Source organism: Saccostrea cucullata, unplaced genomic scaffold, assembly GCF_032062105.1.
Source record: "Saccostrea cucullata isolate Sc308-1 unplaced genomic scaffold, CSIRO_AGI_Scuc_v1 ctg2334, whole genome shotgun sequence".
Lineage (NCBI taxonomy): Eukaryota > Metazoa > Mollusca > Bivalvia > Ostreida > Ostreidae > Saccostrea > Saccostrea cuccullata.
Genome location: NW_026933937.1, coordinates 81,063 through 102,500, shown reverse-complemented (window position 1 = coordinate 102,500; position 21,438 = coordinate 81,063). Strand labels below are relative to the sequence as shown.

Here is a 21,438-nt window from a genome sequence, read left to right as displayed (position 1 = left end):
ACATTTCACCTTCGCGCAGCTTCCTTTATGGTTAAATTTTCAAATGTGGAGAACCCTGGTACATGCAATGTTTTAAGTCCCAACTGCTATTTTGTCTTCCTTTATTATAAGTACAGACCAGTAGAGCTACAGTCTCGAAAAGATTTCTTGTCTGACACAAAAACGTGCAGTACCACCACGGTATTACTTGGATTCTATTCAAAGGGAAATTTTTCCTAATAAAAAAGCTAACAGGACAACAATACAACGGAGTTGAATACATTCTTTGAGTAAATAATATAGTTGAAAAACATCCATTTTGCCTAAAAAGTGCTGCTAGAATCCCACTGTCTCGTCATTAAAAAAATTATTTGACAATTTCGCAGGAAACCTCACCCTATGTTTTGAATTTTATACATATAAACTGATTTTTCCGTATAACCATGCTTAACCTCGGATTCTAGCAGCACTTTCTAAGTATTTTGAAAGAGACAAACTCTCCATCTGTACAAATTTTGAGTGTTTAATGATTTGTAATACAATGTACTAAATCTGTTTCACATCATCTTTATCATGTTTATATAATCTGTTTAAAAAACTTGTTCATATATACATACATGTATCCTGTGAGTCATTGTAATGACTGTGTACTCGTGATCTATTGGTTCCTTAAAGCACACAATTTTTGCTGAAATATTCACAGGGTACACAAACAATTTCATAAACTTCATCATGTTTATTGTCCATCACGTTTCCTTGCCTACACGTTGCACACAATAGGGCTATTCTAACCAATGAAATTGTATCACAAAATGGATGTATCATGGCATCGTTAGATGCAATGAATACCAAACAGCTGTGCTACGATAACTTTGCAAGATTTTCATTTTTATGTGTTTATTTCCAACTTCCATTACCGCTACATTGTCTTTTTTCTTAACCTCTACTTTTGCGAGGACAGATCAATTTAAAATACAACATATACAAGTGTAAGTCATATTTCCCCTACCCATCTCTAGGATTGTTTTTAATTTAGCGGTAATGAGTTGAAATTTTTGGCAATGTAGCGGTACTGTTGACCTCCCAAAAAAACACGAATATCTATGATATAATTTTAACATTATAATGTTTAAATAGTTACATGTAATCACCTCACGGTACCTGGGTATATAACACATTAATTAGTGAAGATCGAAATTTTAGTTCAGAGTGATATTGGTTTAATTATACAAATCCATAGCACATATACCAATAATTTGAACTTAAAGTTTTAATATACATCCCATAAAACATAAAAAAGAATAACAATGTTTATTAAATATTAGCTTATGTTATAGATTTCAAGTATTATGATATCAACTTGATATATTTAAAATATTCACATTATTTATATTTTTTTCTCATCAAAATTCATCAAAATTCATAATGCAGAATATTTTTTATCACAATTAATAACTGAAAAACTCAGCAAAATAATTAGGATTTTGCATTTTCAAATTCTTCCTATAAATTTGACAAAAAAATAGCGCGGTGTTGTTTACCGTCAGCAAGAGTTATCGTTTTTGCTGTAGTTCGTCTTAGAGAAGAAATAGTTCCCATTATCGAGCTAAAAAATACACTTCAAAAGATACTTTTATAATTTTTAATGTATTTTTTATATTTAGAACATGTTTGATTCGGATATGACATCAGTTTTACTGTATATAACGCCCATTTTTGTAGGTCTTCCGTAGGTCTTCTCAAAATCTTCATTTACCTGTAAGCCTTGAATTAAACCTGCCTGCCATTTTGAATAAGCAGCGAAGCATAAATACAAGTCTTCTCTGTATAGTATTTGAAAATGGAAATTATGTAGCCCTATCCTTCTGTTTTAGAAGATGTATTACTGAAAAGGTAAGAGTTGAGAGAATGTTTTTATAAAAACTCTAATTAAAAAGAAGGTACATGTATGAAATGTAGTAGATGGATTTTATTTCTCGAGTAGGAGGGGGCTTTTTAAATGAATATTTTAACAAATGACAAAACCTGAGAAAATATTTTTAAAAAAGAATTCCACAGTCAAATTCCATTCAATTCAATTCTTTTATAGACACAATACTATACAGAAATATATATGCCATATAATAGATACTATCAAACTGTTTGTTTCTAATGTTAAAACATTCTCTGTCGTGATATATCGACCTTTTGTTCTGCGGAGACAAAGTTATTTGGATTAAGCAAACAAGATAACGTGCATGTACGTATTATATTTTAGTACCTTGAATACCTTTTTCTTATTCTTTTTTTTTTTGGCTCTACTGGTCAGAGACCAGAAGAGCTTATGCGATAGTAATGCATCCGTCGTATGTCCGTCTGTCTGTCTGTAAACAATTTTTCAAAATGCTACTCCTCCTACAGTTTTGGTTTGATTTCAATATAACTTGGCACACAAGTAGACTACACTAAGATACATAATTCTGCATTTAGGTTTTTGATGTCGATTAAAGATGCTGCTGTGGCTACTAATAATAGAAATTTCTTTGAAAAACATTCAAAATGCTATTCATCCTACAGCTTTTGTCTGATTTCAATATAACTTTTTAATGTAAGCCCTTCGGGCTTCATGGATTTTATCAAGTGACGACCCCGTTTTTCATCCCAATAAAACTAAAAAAATGATACCTTATTATTTCTTAAATAACTTTGGCCACAAGTAAACTACACTAAGATACATAATTCTATATACTGAAACCACCTTTATTTGCAACCCTTTATTTCGTAATTTCGTGAGGACTGGTTCGCGGCGAGAAATATTTGTGATGATGAGGCTCTCGAAAACATCGCGAAAATTTCTAGCATGCAAATAAAAGTTGGTTTACAGTATCGGTTTTTGATTTCGATGAACAGCTATGCGTTGGTTTCTTTAAAAAGAAATTTCTGTGAAACACCGTATATACTCGCCTATAAATTGGCTTTTTTCGGGGTTAAACTTTGGTTCAAAACTCTATGTCCGACTTATGGGCGAGGTATAAAAAGATTGGTATTTTAAAAAGTCAATTTTTCTAACATCAGCTTAAAAAATACAACTGACTGATATGCGAGTATATACGGTACTTTCAAAATGCTACCCAAAGTACAGTTTGAGTCTAATTATAAGATAATTTAGAATGCAAGTAGACTACATTGAGATACATATAAAAATCAGCTTTGAGTTTTTGATTTTGATGATTGATGTTGTTATATTGAAAATGCTGTAAAATTTTATTAAAATCTACTTCTGCAGTTGAAATCTTATTACAATCTTGCCATAAAGAGACTTAAGGATGACGTTTATTCGGGTTTCAGAAATCAGAGAGGAAATTTTATAAAGTATAATATATTAAATCAAAAACTGTTATAAATGGATAAAATAACTAAGTTTTATCTCAATATCAATTAGAAAATTTAATATGTAAGTACTAGAAGAAAATATACAGGAACAAAACTCAATGTATGGCTATACAGAGGAAATTCAGACTAAATTTTAATTTTTTTTATTTTTGTCAAAATTTTTATTTCTTGAAATATTAATCACAAAGTAAAGGTTACATGTATTTTAAAAATCGTTTTGCAAATTTTATATGTGTTTAAGCTCATAAATTATTTCAAATAAATGAATGCTATGAAATAAAGAAATTCAAAAACGTATACAAAAACCACAGCAGTCAACATATCTCAATAATTTGATCATTGACCCCATATAATATTAATACCATTGGAATGAAAGTAACAAAAGTAACATGAGGCCATAAATAATTTAGAGTTCTTATAAGTAAGATTTTTTGCAATATTTGATTAAAAATATGGAAAGAAAATAGAAATATGACAGAGGAAATTCGGACTAATAATTATCATGTTTATTGACCAAACTCTACTCATTTCTTTATATGGAGCAACTCTATTCCATTGCTATAATATTTCATTTTTTAAAGAGTTTTATTGCTTTTTAATATTTTTTGAGTGAAGAAAAAAATGTACGTAGTGTGAAAATTTGAAGTATTTCCCGAGAAATACTCAGGCGCCCCTAGCATAAAAACGAGGTCATTGACCCAGTTATTTGAAATTGAAAATTAAACAAGAATCATAGGTGTACGAGGGTCGTTAGAAAAGTTCGCGGACACATTGAATTACGGAAAATCTATTGTGTACTGTGAAGTATGACCTATGTCTGAATAAATTCATACATTTTGTTTATTGGTATGTAAAAAATCAGTTCCATATAATAAAATCTTTAAAATTTACAACGATTTTACTATTAGGTTATGGGATTCACGGAGCAATCACTTGACGTAAGGCGACGTAACTACCAGATTTCAACCCGTTAAGCTTTGTCGCAATTCTAAAAATCTATAGTTTTTTCTTATCTTTTTTTCTACTTTAAAATTGAATATCTATATCAAGAAATATTACTTTTCTTCTATAATGTCTTTTGTACTGATTCGGATATTATTGAGATCTTTAACAAAGTTTATGCAGTTAATCAGTTAATCGATCAAGTATGGAAACTATGCAAAACCATATAGGCGCAACGCAACGTCCATGCGATACGGGGGTATTGAAGTATCGCTGGAGTTAATCTTTCAAAATGTCATTTCTGCCATTCATATGAAGCTACAACCATTTGAAAACTTTTCCTTTTTAGTTGTAGGAAATTCCCTGCAGCATCTTGAACATTTTAATCTCTTTTTAGACATTTTCCATTCTGCATACATAATTTTTACGTAGTGCAGTGCTCCATGACGCTCAATGACGTTCCGATTTTTGGCTGTGTTTTTACGCAATGATCATTTACAAACAGCTATAAAACAGTCATATACCCTCCAATTTAGTTCAAAATTTTTCCCAGTGACGTTTCATGAATATTTTAGCGTCAGGTAAAATATCATAAATCTTTTTGCGCTACAATTGTGCAATTTTAACTTTTAATAAAGAGTTTTTGTAATGTAAACGTGCCAAAATATAGCATGCTCCGTGAAGCAAGTTTTATCAAAATAAGAAAATTGTATATTTTTTTATTATCACCGGAGAGCAACAATTTCTTGTATATTTATTGGAAAAAAGGTAAAGATTCTATCTGGAAAGTTTGACCGGTTTCGTGGAAATAGCGCGCTTACAATTGAACTTGTCCGCGAACTTTTCTAACACCCCTCGTACAATGTGCAATAGGTAGTTTTTCGTTCTTATCAGTGGAATTTTTAGTCATCTGAGTAAAGGTATACCTTAATCAAGGATCATTATTCTATGTATTGCTTTTGTACACAGGGTTCTCCACAAGGTGTTTTACCATGGCGGCCCGCCACATGTGGTTAAATTTATGTGCGTCATTGTGCCAGAAAAAATACTCAGTAAAAATATTCCTCGGTTTTGATTAATTCCCCATGCTATGTTTTTTTTAAAAGCTTTACCTTTTTTATCTTTCTGATAAAATATGTACACAAGGCCTTCTTCTCAATCGCTATCTTAGTTTAAGAGGTACTTCCTGTTGTTATGAAACGTCGCGTCGCGCTATTTTTAACACTGGGGCACGTAGAGAAGTAAACAAAACTTGGTGAAAAATGCAATATCTAGAAAAAAAGCACGTTTAGAATAAGAGGTTCACTGGTCCAAAGGTTCCTTTGTGTATTAACTTAAAACAAATACTACCAATTCATCACTTTTAGTCATATTTAATCAAAACATTTCATACAACAGGCTACCTACAACAAATTTTATAATTAATAATTTCTGAGTAATACTGTCATGGTTACTGTTTCACCATTTTTTTCTTTAAATTCCTTCAGAAGGTTACTAAAGTTTTGGGGCATTTTTGGTACATTTGTGAAGTTAGGTACAGGATAAATCCTTTTCATTATTATTAAGTTTTTAACTTTATAAAGTGTTAGTTATTACAATGTTTTGTGTTGCAGTGGGTAAGTTTAAAAATTCTAAAACCAATCATTGATTAATGAAGATTAGGAAGTCAGACATGCATTCGTGTTTTCGGTAAGACATTTCACCTTCGCGCAGCTTCCTTCATGGTTAAATTTTCAAATGTGGAGAACCCTGGTACATGCAATGTTTTAAGTCCCAACTGCTATTTTGTCTTCCTTTAGTATAAGTACAAACCAGTAGAGCTACAGCTCGAAAAGACTTCTTGTCTGACACAAAAACGTGCAGTACCACCACGGCATTACTTGGATTCTATTCATAGGGAAATTTTTCCTAATAAAAAAGCTAACAGAACAACAATACAACGGAGTTGAATACATTCTTTGAGTAAATAATATAGTTGAAAAACATCCATTTTGCCTAAAAAGTGCTGCTAGAATCCCACTGTCTCGTCATTAAAAAAATTATTTGACAATTTCGCAGGAAACCTTACCCTTTGTTTTGAGTTTTATACATATGAATCGAATTTTTCGTATAACCATGCTTAACTTCGGATTCTAGCAGCAATTTCCAAGTATTTTGAAAGAGACAAACTCTCCATCTGTACAAATCTTATGTTTTGAAATATACAGCTTATTGTACACAGTTGTTCTGTTGCATTATTTTTGTCACAAATGACAAAGGAAAGGCCAACTGGGATATGTATATAGCTGACTGACTTCGAAAGAGAATATGATCGATGGAAACAAAGGAACATTTCTGTTTTATTAACTGAACTCCGTATGAAATTCACAAAATATTCATGATATTTGCTTTTTAATTCCGTTTTATGTATCTTTGTACTTGTCGTCTTAACCAAAGCCTTTGACCTTGGAGATTGATTTACTATTCGAATACAACCTAGAATATATTTTTAAGGGTTAGAACTAGGGCTTTTATACTTTACATATTTTTGTCTTGCGAGAAGACGTTTCATTTGATATTAAAAACCTTCATCCTTCGATCTTGACCTTTGAGTTTGACCCATTTTTACACACAAAATCAAAACTTTTACTTTGGTTCTTCACATTTCATATTTTAAATTTGTATTTCTTGTGAAAAGGCCTTACTTTATGTACTAACATATTTGACCTGCATTAAGAAAGCTTAACCTTCGCTATGTTGACATACGGGGACATCAGTGTTTCAGAAAAGCATCTTGTTTCTCTAGAAATGACAGGATTACAATATCCACCTGTTTTACGCACAACTTATATGCAATTATTCTTAATTTGGAAATATAAGAAAGTAAATTCTTATGAAGTAAAAACACAAGTTTGGTTGGATTTCAATTTTCTTAACATCACAATTTAATAAACTAAAAGTGCTATAAAATGACCGCTCTGTTGCAACCACTATTGAAATAATTATATCAATAGTGGTTGAGAGTGTATTTCAATAGCAACATAGTTAGTAACCACTATTGAAATACAACCACTATTGAAATAGTAATATCAATAGTGGTCGAGAGTGCATTTCAATAAAAATCGTAGGCAATAACCACTATTGAAATACGACCACTATTGAAACAATTATTTCAATAGTGGTTGAAAGTGCATTTCAAAAACAAACACAGGTAATAACCACTATTGAAATACGACTACTATTGAAATTATTATTTCAATAGTGGGTGAGATTCATTTCAATAACAGACATAGGATTCAACCACTATTGAAATAATGTTCACTTTTGAAATAAAGATTTCAATATGGATTAAATTATTGATTCCAGTAGTGCATTGAACAGTGAATCCAATATATATAGAGAATAATACATACCCTTTTCCATATCACATCCTGTATCAGCCCGAGACACCAATATCAGCCAGAGGGCTGATATTGGTCGAGAGCTGATACAGGATGTGATGTGGAAAAGGGTATGTTTTATTATATTTATTACATACTTAGTAATAAAATACAGAACACATTCAGTTGAGAAGAAAATAAGTAAATAATCATGCATGGACTTCTTTCATACATGTACATAGTCTAATATCTCATAAGATTTGGATTTGTTTATACTTCTATTTCAATGCACTTGATCCGTAATTTGAAAATATTCTATAGTATTACATGTATTTGTAAATAAAGATTAACCTTATTTTCAAAAAGTTAAAATTAAGAGAATATGAACCCACCAAAAATTGTGTATGATCATAACTACTGTTATTGTGGTTTAATTTACTAAGGGTGTAATATTGACGTCACAATAGCTGTATCAACCCTGCAGGGCTGATATGGATTTGCAGGGCTGATACGGATATCAGCCCCGCAAACCCATATCAGCCGTGCAGGGTTGATACGGCTATTGTGACGTCAGCCATATCGCATATGCAAAAAACCTGTATTTATTACGAAGTGTGTAATAAATTGAAATAATTATTTCAAAAGTTGCTGACGCGATGAAACTTTTCTTTCAATACTGGTAGTATTTCAATAGTGGTTGAAACCTATGGTTACCATATTGAAATGTACTCTCACCAACTATTCAATAATTATTTCAGTAGTGCTCGTATTTCAATAGTGGTTGAAACCTATGATTATTAGATTGAAATGCACTCTCACCCACTATTGATATAATTAATTCAATAGTGGTCGTATTTCAATAGTGGTTACTAACTTTGTTTGCTATTGAAATGCACTATCAACCACTATTGAAATAATTATTTCAATAGTGGTCGTTATTTCAATAGTGGTTGCAACACCGCTCACCGCATTGAGTATTGGTAATGTGTTGGAGATAAGGAACTATTTTCAAAGAAAACTTTAAATTTAGAACTAAAATATTTATAATCTGCGTAAAAGTTAAAAGTTGAAATCTTCTGTATTGATTTTATACAACATTAACATTTTTTTTTCGCTGGTCATTTGGTTATCTTTCAATTAAACATTTCGGAGTAAAACATTGCTATTATTATTTGATTTTTTTGATATTTCCAATCTGGAGAAATATTTGAAAACAAATTGGTAGATCTTGGCATTGAGAAGGAAAACAAAGAATTCCTTTTTTTTATTGTCAAGTTTCATGCTTTATTATGCACATCATTTCTAACCACCTGTTTCTAATTTATTTAATAACTCAGTGAACATATTAATTATATTAATTATTACCGTTGTTATAAGGTCTCCAACGGCCTGAATTTCAGACCATCGAAATTTTTGTCTACTTATACCACCATTTTGGGTGGTAAGATATGTTGGTCTTATGCACTTTATGCACATGTCTAATACAAGCTAGCATAGTTAATAACTTAGGTCTAAGGATCTTTTTAATTGAAGCTATTGTGGAATTAGAAAAATTATTCCAGAACCGAGTACAACAATTAATAAACAGTTTTTCTATGGGTGGCACTGCAGTTCTCTGATCTTTTTTTTTTTTAGATCTTCAACGTTGTTTTTTATCTTCATATTTCATTTATTTCTATGCCAACCCAAATATCTACAGGGAAACATGCGTTAACTATTCATTTAAATAAAAAAAAAGATATGACAAACTTGCGTGATTAATGATAAATTGGGTGTGCCTTTTAGAACCCATATCAAGATTTAAGGTATGTCTCTCGTAAAATTTGTTAAATCAAGGATTTTTTAGAAGTATATTTAGGATAAGTACTCATATAGCGTGACTCAAAATCGCAGAAAAAATATGGGGTCAGTGTGCATCTTACTGATCTACGGTACAATTCAGTTGATCTTTTTGCATTTTAACTTTAACTATTTTGTAAATTACTTTATCCCTCACCATATCTTATCAGATGTAACCATGACAATTGTATAATTTTATTTTGCATAAAATAGTTTTAATAATATTTATCAAAGAACAAATCTTGCAAGTTAATGTGCGTTAATTTTAGTGATGATCAGTTACAAGTATCGAAAACTTAAAAAAAAAATAATAGAAAAGTTGGTGTCAGTGATGTTAATTTTTAAATATGGGTCAAAATATGTGATTTTCAGGCGAAACATGGTATGATAAAATTTATCTAGTCTTATCCGACATGTGTTTAAACTCTTAGCCGGAGAACAATCCAAAAATTTAAAGCCTTGATTCCTAAGGTACTGGTTTTATTGGTGTACAGATTTACTACATCTAAAGTTACAAGTTGTGTATTAAAATCTACCTGTTTAGGTAGATGTCGTAAAAAATCTAAATCGCCCCGAAGAAAAAAAGAAGAAAAGAAGAGAAAAGGAGAAATATTTCATTCAAAAATTTAATCCCAGTCTTAACAGTTTGATTTAATTTGATTTCCGATAAAACTTTCACACAGAGTGTAACCTTTCGATGTTCTCCGGCTAAGAGTAAAAACACATGTCGGATTTGGTTTCAAAGGTGTGAACAAACTGCAAGCATTTAATTGCTTGCTGTCAGATTCAATTATAGATAATGATTTTTAAAGTATTAATAGTTTTGTAAGACATTGCAGTCAGGATATAGTATGCATTTGTAAAACGTCTGAAGATGTAATGAAAGCGCTAACGTTTTAATCTGTGCTGCCTTTTTTATTTTAATTTTACCTATCTCTCTCTCTCTCTCTCTCTCTCTCTCTCTCTCTCTCTCTCTCTCTCTCTCTCTCTCTCTCTCTCTATATATATATATATATATATATATATATATATATATATATATATATATATATATATAGGTAAAATTAAATATATATATATATATATATATATATATATATATATATATAAAGCACAAATTACAACAACTCTTAAACTAATATAACTGCCCTAAGTGAAGGAATATTAATATAGAAAGCACAGAGAAATTCACTTTTACAAGGATACTCACTTCCGCCCCAGCCCGGGGTTGAACTCTCGACCTACGGAATCTATCTCCTAGCAGTACAGGAACAGCGCGTTAGACCGCTCGGCTATCTAGGCAAGTTATATTAGTTTAAGAGTTGTTGTAATTTGTGCTTTATAATAAAATTAATTTCATCACAACATGTATTGGTAACGATCCTCTAAAAACTAATGTCCAAATAACTGTATCTCACTTCCATTCTCAATGACCGTGTAGTGTAGGGCAGCGTTGTGAGAATTCCATCGGCATCGAAAGCAAGTTTTTTAACTTGCCTAGATAGCCGAGCGGTCTAACGCGCTGTTTCTGTACTGCTAGGAGACAGACTCCGTTGGTCGAGAGTTCAACCCCGGGCTGGACCGGAAGTGCGTATCCTTATCAAACTGAATTTCTCAGTGCTTTCTATATAAATATTTATATATATATATATATATATATATATTCACTTTTGTGGATATGAATGTAAAAATGTCTTCAAATGAGTTATCTGATTCTAAAGTACAGGTTACTCTTTTTGAACTAATCCTAAATTACGCAGGCTAACTAACAATTAGAACTTTTCATCGTTAGATTATCCTTAATAATCCATTGAAATCAAAATTTTTTTTCTTCTCCAGAAAACACTTTCGCTTTCTTTTTTTTAATCAAATTCATCAAATTTAAAAATTGCGTTGTGCTTGGTTTTGAAATTACTATTTGGTAATGCAAAAACACACTGTTAAATATTTGCAATTAGCTTTATTTCCTTCGAAAACACTAAGGGCACTTTTTAATATAAAAATGATAAACACAGATTATGGCCATTTACTTCTTTCTTTAAAAGTCTGTATACATGTAAATATTTTACAGGCTGAAGTATTCCTATCATTCAACAAGTACAACGGATTGGAAACATTGTGATGATGAATAGGAGAGCGATACTCTATGTTCTGCTAGTTTATTTTGCTTCTGAAGTAAGTTCATATAAACTATCTTTTAATTAATTCTTAACAAAATTATGTTACATGGATTTTTCAGGTGATCTTCTTCTTTTTCGTCTATTGCTGTACGACGAGCTAATTACGATTATTTTTACTTATTTTCGTCTTTTCCTCCGCGGTTGATCGATGGTCTATTGCGAATAAATTTTTGTGTGTATAAAAAAGACAAAATGAATAAGTTCCAGACTCACTCCTCCCAGCTCTTAAAAATCTAAAAATGATAAGATACTCTTTTTACTGTTATGTAATCTAGGAGTTTTATAAGTTATGAAGCACATGTCTCCGAGGATACCAGTCAGAATCCTTGGTGATATGAGTTTTTTAACATATAGGATTTTTATCCTTTGGAACTCCTACTGCTCTGTCATGAATATCGAGCACCTTCGCCCGAGTAGCGCTGTGCTTAGAGCGTTAAAGGAGTTGTTCCTTACGTCACAAGTTCGAATCACACTGTGGGACGTGGGGACCTGTCCTTCAAATGAGTCTGTATATACTGAGGCCCCATGTTGCAGTAGGTGCTGGCACGAAAAGATCCCTCACAGCTAAATGACCGTAAGTGCCAAGTATAGGACAAAATTTGCAGCTCTCTTACTGCATATGGAGGCATCTTCATTTGAATGAAAAATTCTCGAGAGGGACGTTAAACATTATACATACAAACAAACAATATCAAGCAGACAAGCTGTTTGCTATAATGATAATGAGAAGTTTGTGAAACCACAAACCCACCCCACCCCCCATCCCCACCCACCCCCGCCCCAGGGTTAAGGATTCAGTTCGAATAGAGTGCAGAGTTTGTAATATATATAAAATGAACATATTGCCTGTTGAATTTTTATATCAAATCCAGGGAATGTTAACAGAGAAGCTATTTGTATACTTTCAATGAGTATTTAGCTATAAATAGCAGTGGAATGTGCCTATATAGAACACGATTTGAATTTTGAATGACGTCATCAAACTTTTGACCAATTAGAGCAAAGTATATAAATTTGATCTATGTAGAAATATGTGTACATGTAATACGCAGCTAGGATAAGGCTGTCCGTAAAATACCGAACTGTTCAGACCGTACTAACTTCTTTAAACTACCAAGATATGACGTCATAATAGAATATGACGTCAAGTCACTGCATACTTGAGCTGACATGACGGGAAAGGTGTCATAATTTGTACATGGTATGTAGATTTATTTTGGGACCTTGTTGTTTATTTCAAGTGTTAGGATTGTTTTTTAAACTCCAATGTGCTGTTATAAAGTTGAACATTTGTAATTTAAATATTCCTATTCCTTTCGCTTCTCCGATACGCACATATTCAAACATTATAGAAAAATTATGTGTGAAACGCTCCCCTTACAAGTCCGTAGACAGAGTTAGAATTTAAAAATCGTGTCTATATTGGACTGGCACAAGTGATAAACAAAAACAAATTCAAGATATACTGTGTGAATCTACATGAAAAGTATGTCCTCTAACTGAATTTTCCTGGGGAATTGTATGTAGTTGCTCCATTTTTGTATAAATAGCGATGAAGAGTGGAAAATACCCCCTCTAATGTTGGTAAGTTGAATTTCTCGTAAAATATTTTCTTAACGATTTAAAATCAAACCTGCCCCCAGCACTTTCTATGTACCAGAGATCACGATGAATTGATCTTTATAACAAACTTTGCACAGTATTTTTGTTTTGCACTTGTGCCGAAGCGATTTTTGTGTAACATTTAGGAATGTCATAAATCTCCGTCACGTGATCAACACAGTCATGTGACATCACAAAAATGCTTTATTGTAATATCTAATTAAACTATTATATCAAGTTGACTGCAATTTCAAACAAGGATTACATATTGAAATTAAAATCTAGCTCAAAATAAAATGCATATTTCAAGGCATTTTAAGCCTTCGGACAGCCTTATCATAACTGCGTAGTTTTCCGGGGTCATTAAATGCAAAATCAGAAAGTTATCCGAAAGTTAGTGATTAATCAAAATGAAGCTCTCAACAAGAAGAGGTCAACCTGAGATGTTCTGTGGTCATCGAGTGTAAATTCAAAAATGTACCCAAAAAGTATCGTGTGCCATATCAAATGGATGGTCTTGATGAGTAGAGGTTAGCCCGCAGGCATTCCGGGGTTATAAAATGCAATAAAAAGGTACACGAAGGGTGTTGCATTAAATGGAATGTCTCGACGAGGAGTGCAAAATCAAAAAGTTACATGAAGGTAGCTTGTGACATACATGTATGAAATGGAAGATTTCCATTTAATTAATGATAAAACTGTAATAATGTCTGAAATATTCCGCGTAGAAAATCCAAACCGAGGCCAAAACGTGCGAGAATCGTGTACAAAACGTGTGATAAACGTGTAAAAAGCTTTTCGTGCAGCCTTTCGTGTAAACTGTGCAGCCTTTCGTGCAAAGTGTTTCGTGTAAACTGTGCAGCCTTTCGTGCAAAGTGTTTCGTGTAAACCGAGCAGCCTTTCGTGCAAACCGTGTAGCGTTCGTGTACCGTTCGTGCAGCGAGCGTATGGGGTAGTAGCACGTCTCAAAGTCTGTAGAAACAAAAAATTAGTTTCAAAATATGCGACGCAGTGTGGAAATTTTGCAATTTTTTTGTTATGAACGTCAGAGTAAAGGCTGCATAGTACAGTTAAAGCAACATTTTCAATAAAAATCACTGAATCCGATACATTTGATGTTGAACAGTTTTTTGTAGCAGGACACACTAGTTAAAATACACAACTGTACATATAGCTATTTGTTATCTTGAAGGGAATGTCCATCGCTTTTCACATCGGTATATTTTGACATCATGTGACCCTCTTAAGTCATATGGGCTCCGATTTTAGGTCAAAAATTGAAATGTCAACTTTGACCAAAAAGTGCAAGGGCAAGACAAAAAATTAACTGCACAATGTTTTTTGGTTGTCCCTTAGTATCTATAATTTCTTAAAAGTATGCTCATTCAGTTAGTTTTCCGATATAATTAAGTTAATAAGCTTAAACATAGAGAAGTGTAAAAAAAATAGAATATTTTCCTAATTTCATCTGGAATTATAAATTAACTAGAGGATTACAAAGAAATAAGCTTCACGTTTTGAAAATTATACAATAAATAAATCATTAAAAATAAAAACCTACATTTTAGATCGTCGCCTTGCCCTTGCACATTTTGATTAAAAATTGAAATCTTGGAAGATTGAAATTATTATTTACCAAGAAAATTTATTTAATAAACAGTTTTTATTCAAATCCAAGGACAGACTGTAGGAATGTTGGGCAGATGCAAATTATTTCCATCACTTCATGTTCTTGTGGATAAAATCAATTCTGTAAATATGAGAAGATCAGGAAATACCATTATTAAAAGTAATTTGTGTTTAAAAAAGTGAAATAAAAAATGCATTGAGATATATAACATGTAATGCATATACATGTTTGCAATTCTGCTGTAAGTTATATTATCAAAACAATTCAATAATGTTGCCAGGAATATTGATGGTTTAAAGCTAATATTGGGCATACCATTTTCTTTAATTGATTGATTAAATTGCTACCTGAATGAATCCATTGCTCCATTTTTTTTGGGAACAGCTAGGCCTACAACACAATATATAGGCAGTAATATGCTATTAGATTACTAAATATACATTGCAAAATAAAATGGCATTACATTTGACAAAGAAATCACGCTACATTGTATACTGTAGTGAATTTATGTTATTCATGTAATTATAAATGGAAAAAGAAAGTTGTGTTACAAAATTTTTCTGGGAATTATTGAAACCACTGACATTTATAACAATAATTGATGAATATTTTTATCGTGTCATCGAGTGCAAGAGTTTGGCTAAAGCCGAATGCAGCCAAACGAAACGTTAAAAAAGAGAACTCTTTTAAAACCTTGCTATTTTATATACGAGAAAATTTTTTTCTATTTAAACATGAAAATATTGCCGTTCATTAGAAATTCTCGTAAATATCGGTAAATTGTTATTTTGAGCTCTATATCCTTATATGGATCAATCAGGGCGGAGCAACTGTCATGACGTCAGACCTCATTATGACCTCAGTGCCATATTTTTTTCCATGTGTAGCCTTAAGGTGTTCAATCCCTAATAGGAAATTGAATACATAACATATAAGTAGGCATTGAATACTCAATTTAATTAGACATAATTCCCATATATTACTATTCGTATGTATAGTGGGATGTGTCCTAATCTATGACCTTGAATTTTGGTAAGAGTTACAGTACCGACCAGACCCAACCTAATACCAAAGCAGTCCCAGAAAACAGTCCCCTGGACTGCTTTGGGACCGCTCTGGGACTGCTGTGGGACTGCTCTGGGACCGCTATGGGACTGTTCTTGGACTGCTATGAAAAGCAGTCCCGGCAGTCCGAGCTGCCCCTGGGACTGCTTTCTGGGACTGCTTTGCTCACTCATGTGTTAAGAAGATTCTGAGTGACATGATAACTCCGCCCCCTTGTGTATTCTGAATTTGCAGGCTCCCTGTTGTTTTGTTTACTTGCAGCAGAAAGGAGTTTAAACTGTTTGATAAGCAAGGATTTTTTACATTCTTTTAATAAGTAGAGATTATTATAGTTAATTAATAGTTTCAGGGACTGTATACTTACACAAATTAATGTGTAGATAAGACTAAATTAAAAAAAATAAAGTTGTAAATAAGGAAGTCATGAGAAAATTTTTATGTTTAAAAATAAACTACAGGTTTATGAGTGAAAAAAATAGCAACACGAGGGCCTTTTTTACTTATTTAATGTTAACATTAAATTATGTTCTTAACATTTGTATTGGCACTATTTAAAAATAATCATTACAGTTTAATATAAGATTTTTTTTTATTAAAATGCTACACATTTTATAATGACCACGCTAAAAAAGAGCATTCCATGTTACCCTCAAATAAAACCCAACAATTTATTAAATGACCATGAAATAAAACTATGCTACCATTCTCCCGTAACATAAACTATGCGAATAATCATTGGGGAATTAATGAATTACCGATAGCTTTTAATTTATAAACAAGTTATTAAAAGAGTTTATCACACTTCTGTTAAAATGTTTCCTATATGAAGTTCAGAAGGTAAAATAGCTATCTTTTATAGTTCATGCATAGCAAAGCTACATGTATACCCCGGGGTATAGTTTTTGCTATCCACCCTAGGAAAATTTTCATGCAATTTTTGCCTCCAATTTTGATTTCCAGCGTTAAATCTATCGACTGGTGATGTCATAATGACTTCAGTAGCACTGTGACGTCATCAGAATTTCAGATTATTCTTAGTGTTATCTTAATCCAAAGAAATTCAAACCTCAGAAATTATATCATACATCAGTATAATAAAACGCTTATCCACTGAGTGTGAGTAAGATAGCTCTTTTATCAAACCCTTGACAGAAACTATTTCCCTCAGACAAGCCCTCGGAGAATAGTTCTCTGTCGCGGGTTTGATAAGAGAGCTATCCCACTCACACCCAGTGGATAAGTGTATAATATTTATTTATTATTATTCTTTTTTTGAAATTGAAAATACTGGGAATTGTGATTTATTTCCTTTTTGTTTTGCTAGTGTTTACCTGGCCGATTAATATTTATAAGATATTATCAACATCTATTGTTTCACCCCCGTGGAGATCCGGGTTAGAATAGGTCCTCAGTACCCCCTTGCTTGTCGTAAAAGGCGACTAAATGGGGCGGTCCTTCGGATGAGACCGTATAAACCGAGGCCCCGTGTCACAGCAGGTGTGGCACGATAAAGAACCCTCCCTGCTCAAAGGCCGTAAGTGCCGTAAGTGCCGAGCATAGGCCTAAATTTGCAGCCCTTCACCGGCAATGGTGACGTCTCCATATCAGTGAAATATTCTGGAGAGGGACGTTAAACAGTATACAATCAATCAATCTATTGTTTCAATCGCCTTTCGGCAGAAAAATCGATACATGTTATTTGGGTATTTATATCAGTGTTTCACATCATTGAACATGCTGATAAACAATGACCCTAATTTGAATTTATCTCATTCGAAAAAAAATGTGATAAATGAAATGTGTATAGATTTCTATCGGGATTAATTAATTTTAAACATAATCTGCAATCTAATTAAAATTAGATGTTAGATCCGCTCGCATACTCGCTACACTAACATCTAACAACATCCCATTGAGGGTCACGTCAGAGGTCAAATTCGGAACGGCTCTAGACTTATTCGCTTCAACAATATATGATGATTTTGCCAGCGACGATTTGATTGGTTGATAGAAATTGACCTCTGACGTGACCCTCAATGGGATGTTGTAAGATGTTAGTGTAGCGAGTATGGGAGCGGATCTAACATCTAATTTTAATTAGATTGAATCTGAAGCTTCCATTCTAGTGATTGACAGATGTACACTCTACCATTTACACATAAAACACTTAAAACTGAGTTTTATAGAACTAGGCATTAACGATAATTAAATTGACATGTCAGTAAAAATAATCTTGACTGAAAAATAAAACTTGGCAAAATTAACAAAGAGTTTTCTTAAAAGCCCCAATACTTAAGAATACTCTAACTTTAGAGTATCCCGATAGTCTAAATTAGCCATACAATGATAAGATCTTATTAAAGCTTCTTCTGGTGGAAAATAATTAATTCACATTTAATTTTATGTATAGAAAATAAATATGGGAACCAGTATCAATCACAGAAGAATTATTAACATAAAAATTTTGATTAAATATTCATGTATGTGCGTGTAAGTGTGAAACCTTCTTCCTCCAATGAATATTATATTTATTTCAATTTTATGCGCGTACATGTTCTGTTCATAAATGACCTTCGCATACATACATGTAAGGATTCCTGGCATACTACCCAGAATCAATTTCTACTGCCTTTTATAGTTCCATTGTTTATTGGAAATCTCATTTCTGAGTTAGCTCCTCCCATTAAATTAATAAACCCCGCCCACTGGGATTGCTGGGACTGCTTTCTGGGACAGCTGGGACTGCTCTCTGGGACCGCTGGGACTGCTGGGATTACTCTGGGACTGCTGTGGGACCGCTGTGGGACAGCTCTGGGACTGCTGTGGGACTGTTTTAGCAGTCCCAGAAAGCAGTCCCCGGGACTGCTCTGGGACTGCTTTGTGTCAGGTTAGGTCTGGTCGGTACTGTATCTCCCCTTTTTTATTAATAAAAAAAATTTTGATTAAAAAAATTAGTTTGTAAAAAATTGTTTTAAATTGTCATTCTATTTTTGATGTTCCAATGCATCTTTCCACCGCAGGATTTTTTGATATTCAAATTTTATGAATTTTTATTTTGAAAAAACGTTTTTCCCATTAGACTTCAATACAATCTTTGTTAATTAACTACTGCTTAATTGATGACATTTTTTTTAAAACTTTCTCGCGGTCAATCCTTTTCTACTATAAAATGCTTTAATATAATATCAGAGTACTATCTATTTGACGGATATTTAAGGGTAGAGAATTTGGTCCTATTAGGGATGGAAATCCTTAACTGTACTGCGTGATCGGCAATTAAGGTGGAATGCCACACCAACTTTTTATTTTATAGATCTCTGAGTCAACCCTTTTAAACAATGGTTTCAGCATTGAAAGGCCGACATTAGATCTCAATTATTTTATATGGATTTTTTTGTATTTTTTCAAAGAAAATGAAAAAAAAAAATATTTACATCAAAATAAGACGCTTTCTTGTAAAAATTTTGCTGCAAATAAATGCATCACATTAATATCTAATAAAATATGTGAAGAAAAGCTGTAAAAATATGTAATTTTTTTTAAAATAATAATTATTTATGAAAATAAAACACATAATTTGTGAATATTTTTTAAATTTGTGGTTAACTCTTCTTAAAACCAGTCACAACTGGGGAGAACATGTTCATTAATCATATTTATAAAAGAAATTGAAACGAAATAGCCAAATTTTGGCGAAAATAAATTTTTTTTTTATTTTGACCAAACCGGATCAATTCTTCAATTTATTCAAACTCCTCCTCCTCATCCTCCTAAATGTATTTAACCTCCTTCCACTCCTCCTCAATGTATTCAACCTCTTCCTCCTTCTCCTCAATGTATTCAACCTCCTCTCTCCTGCTCAACGTATTCAACTTCTCCCTCCTCCTCAATGCATTCAGTCTCCTCCTCCTAAGTGTATTCAATATAACCCCAATCCTCTTCAATGTATTTAACCTCTTCCTCCTCCTGCCCCTAAACGTATTCCACTTCCTCCTCCTCAGTGTATTGAACCTCCTCCTCCTCCGTGTATTCCAATTTCTGCCCAACGTATTTAACTTCTTCCTCCTCTTCCTCCTCAATTTATTCAACCTCCGCCCCTTCCTCCGCGATGTATTCAACCTGCTCCTCCTCAATGTATTCAACGTCCTTCCCCTCCCCCTCAATGAATTAAACTTCCTCCTCCTCAATGTATTCAACCTCCTCCTCCTCCCCATTGTTTTCAACCTCCGCCTCGTCCGCTCCATCAAAGATCTTTGGCGAATGATGAGCATTTTAAGTCTCTTAATCCTTTTAAAATGATTGTTGCTGGAACAATGCCGTGTGGAAAATTAACCTGGAGAAAGGAAATGCTGCTTAACATTGAACCATTCATTAGCCCTGTACCTGGAAGAATATTATGGATTTATAAGCGATGGCAGCCATTTTATTAGAAATTGAAGTGTCGGATTCCGTGTATAACATTTACTCAAAGCATCTCAGGGGGTATAAAATCGAATACATTCATTGACCCTTGTGACAAAACATTGTTCATTCGGACACACAGTACATAGTTCTCTTTAAAAACCCCAGAGATTGACATCAGATTGCAATCCTGGCAAGAAAGATGTATCCTGGTTATGCCAAGAAATTAGTTGATGCATATGAACAAGCAGTTGCTATACCATATGGATCCTTAATTACATGATTGTATTTGAAGCTATCCACTCCTGAATGGTGCTATTTCAGACGAATGTATTTGAACCCTATATAAGCACAAAACCATGAAGAAGTGAGGTCTCCAGAGCAAATCTTAACGAATCCGGGTAATTTCTCCCCAGTACCTGCTCCGCCTAGGTCATTTCTCTCATGAGTCATTTCCCTCCCTTAACCAGGTCATTTCTCTCCGCAACGTAGGTCATTTCATTCCAACACGAAAATTAAAATTTAATTAGTTGAATTTTAATTAGTTTTAATAATTACCATCATCATTGGATTTAACATTTATTTAACAATCTTATTTATTTTATTTTATCTTATTCATTCATTTATTAATTCACATATTTATTAAATATTCATTCACTCATAAGTTCACTCATTTATTGTTTTTTATTTCATTTAATATTTAAACATTTATGAATTCTTTTATATTTCTTTAAGAGTTTAATTCATTTCTTGATTTGTGATTTAGGAAGTAAGGTATCATTTTTAAACATCTATCGGGATATAAATACGGGTTGGTCACGTGATTAAATTCCATAAAGCCCGTGTGAAATGCGTTTTTTTTCAAACCCAACGGCATGTATGTAATCCACTGAACGCGCGTCGACTCTTTATGATGTCACAGAGAAATTACGTCGAACGTTTATCTAAACGCACATCTATGACCTCTTGACCCCGTACCTGTATTTATACAGTTATATATTCGCATATATTCGCATTGATTTCAGTTGTGTAATATAAAGGAAAACATTTGAAAATGTAAATATTATAT

At 32.7% G+C, this 21,438-nt stretch overlaps 1 protein-coding gene across 1 annotated transcript in view; it reads left to right on the top strand.

Moving 5' to 3' along the window:
- The window catches only part of LOC134239672 (uncharacterized), a 41,913-nt gene that overhangs the window by 8,896 nt on the left and 11,579 nt on the right, over positions 1-21,438 (top strand). The window contains exon 3 of the mRNA XM_062721835.1: positions 11,563-11,666. Coding sequence (XP_062577819.1) covers positions 11,613-11,666 — 54 coding nt within the window. The 5' untranslated portion in view covers positions 11,563-11,612. The remainder of the gene's footprint in view (positions 1-11,562; positions 11,667-21,438) is intronic.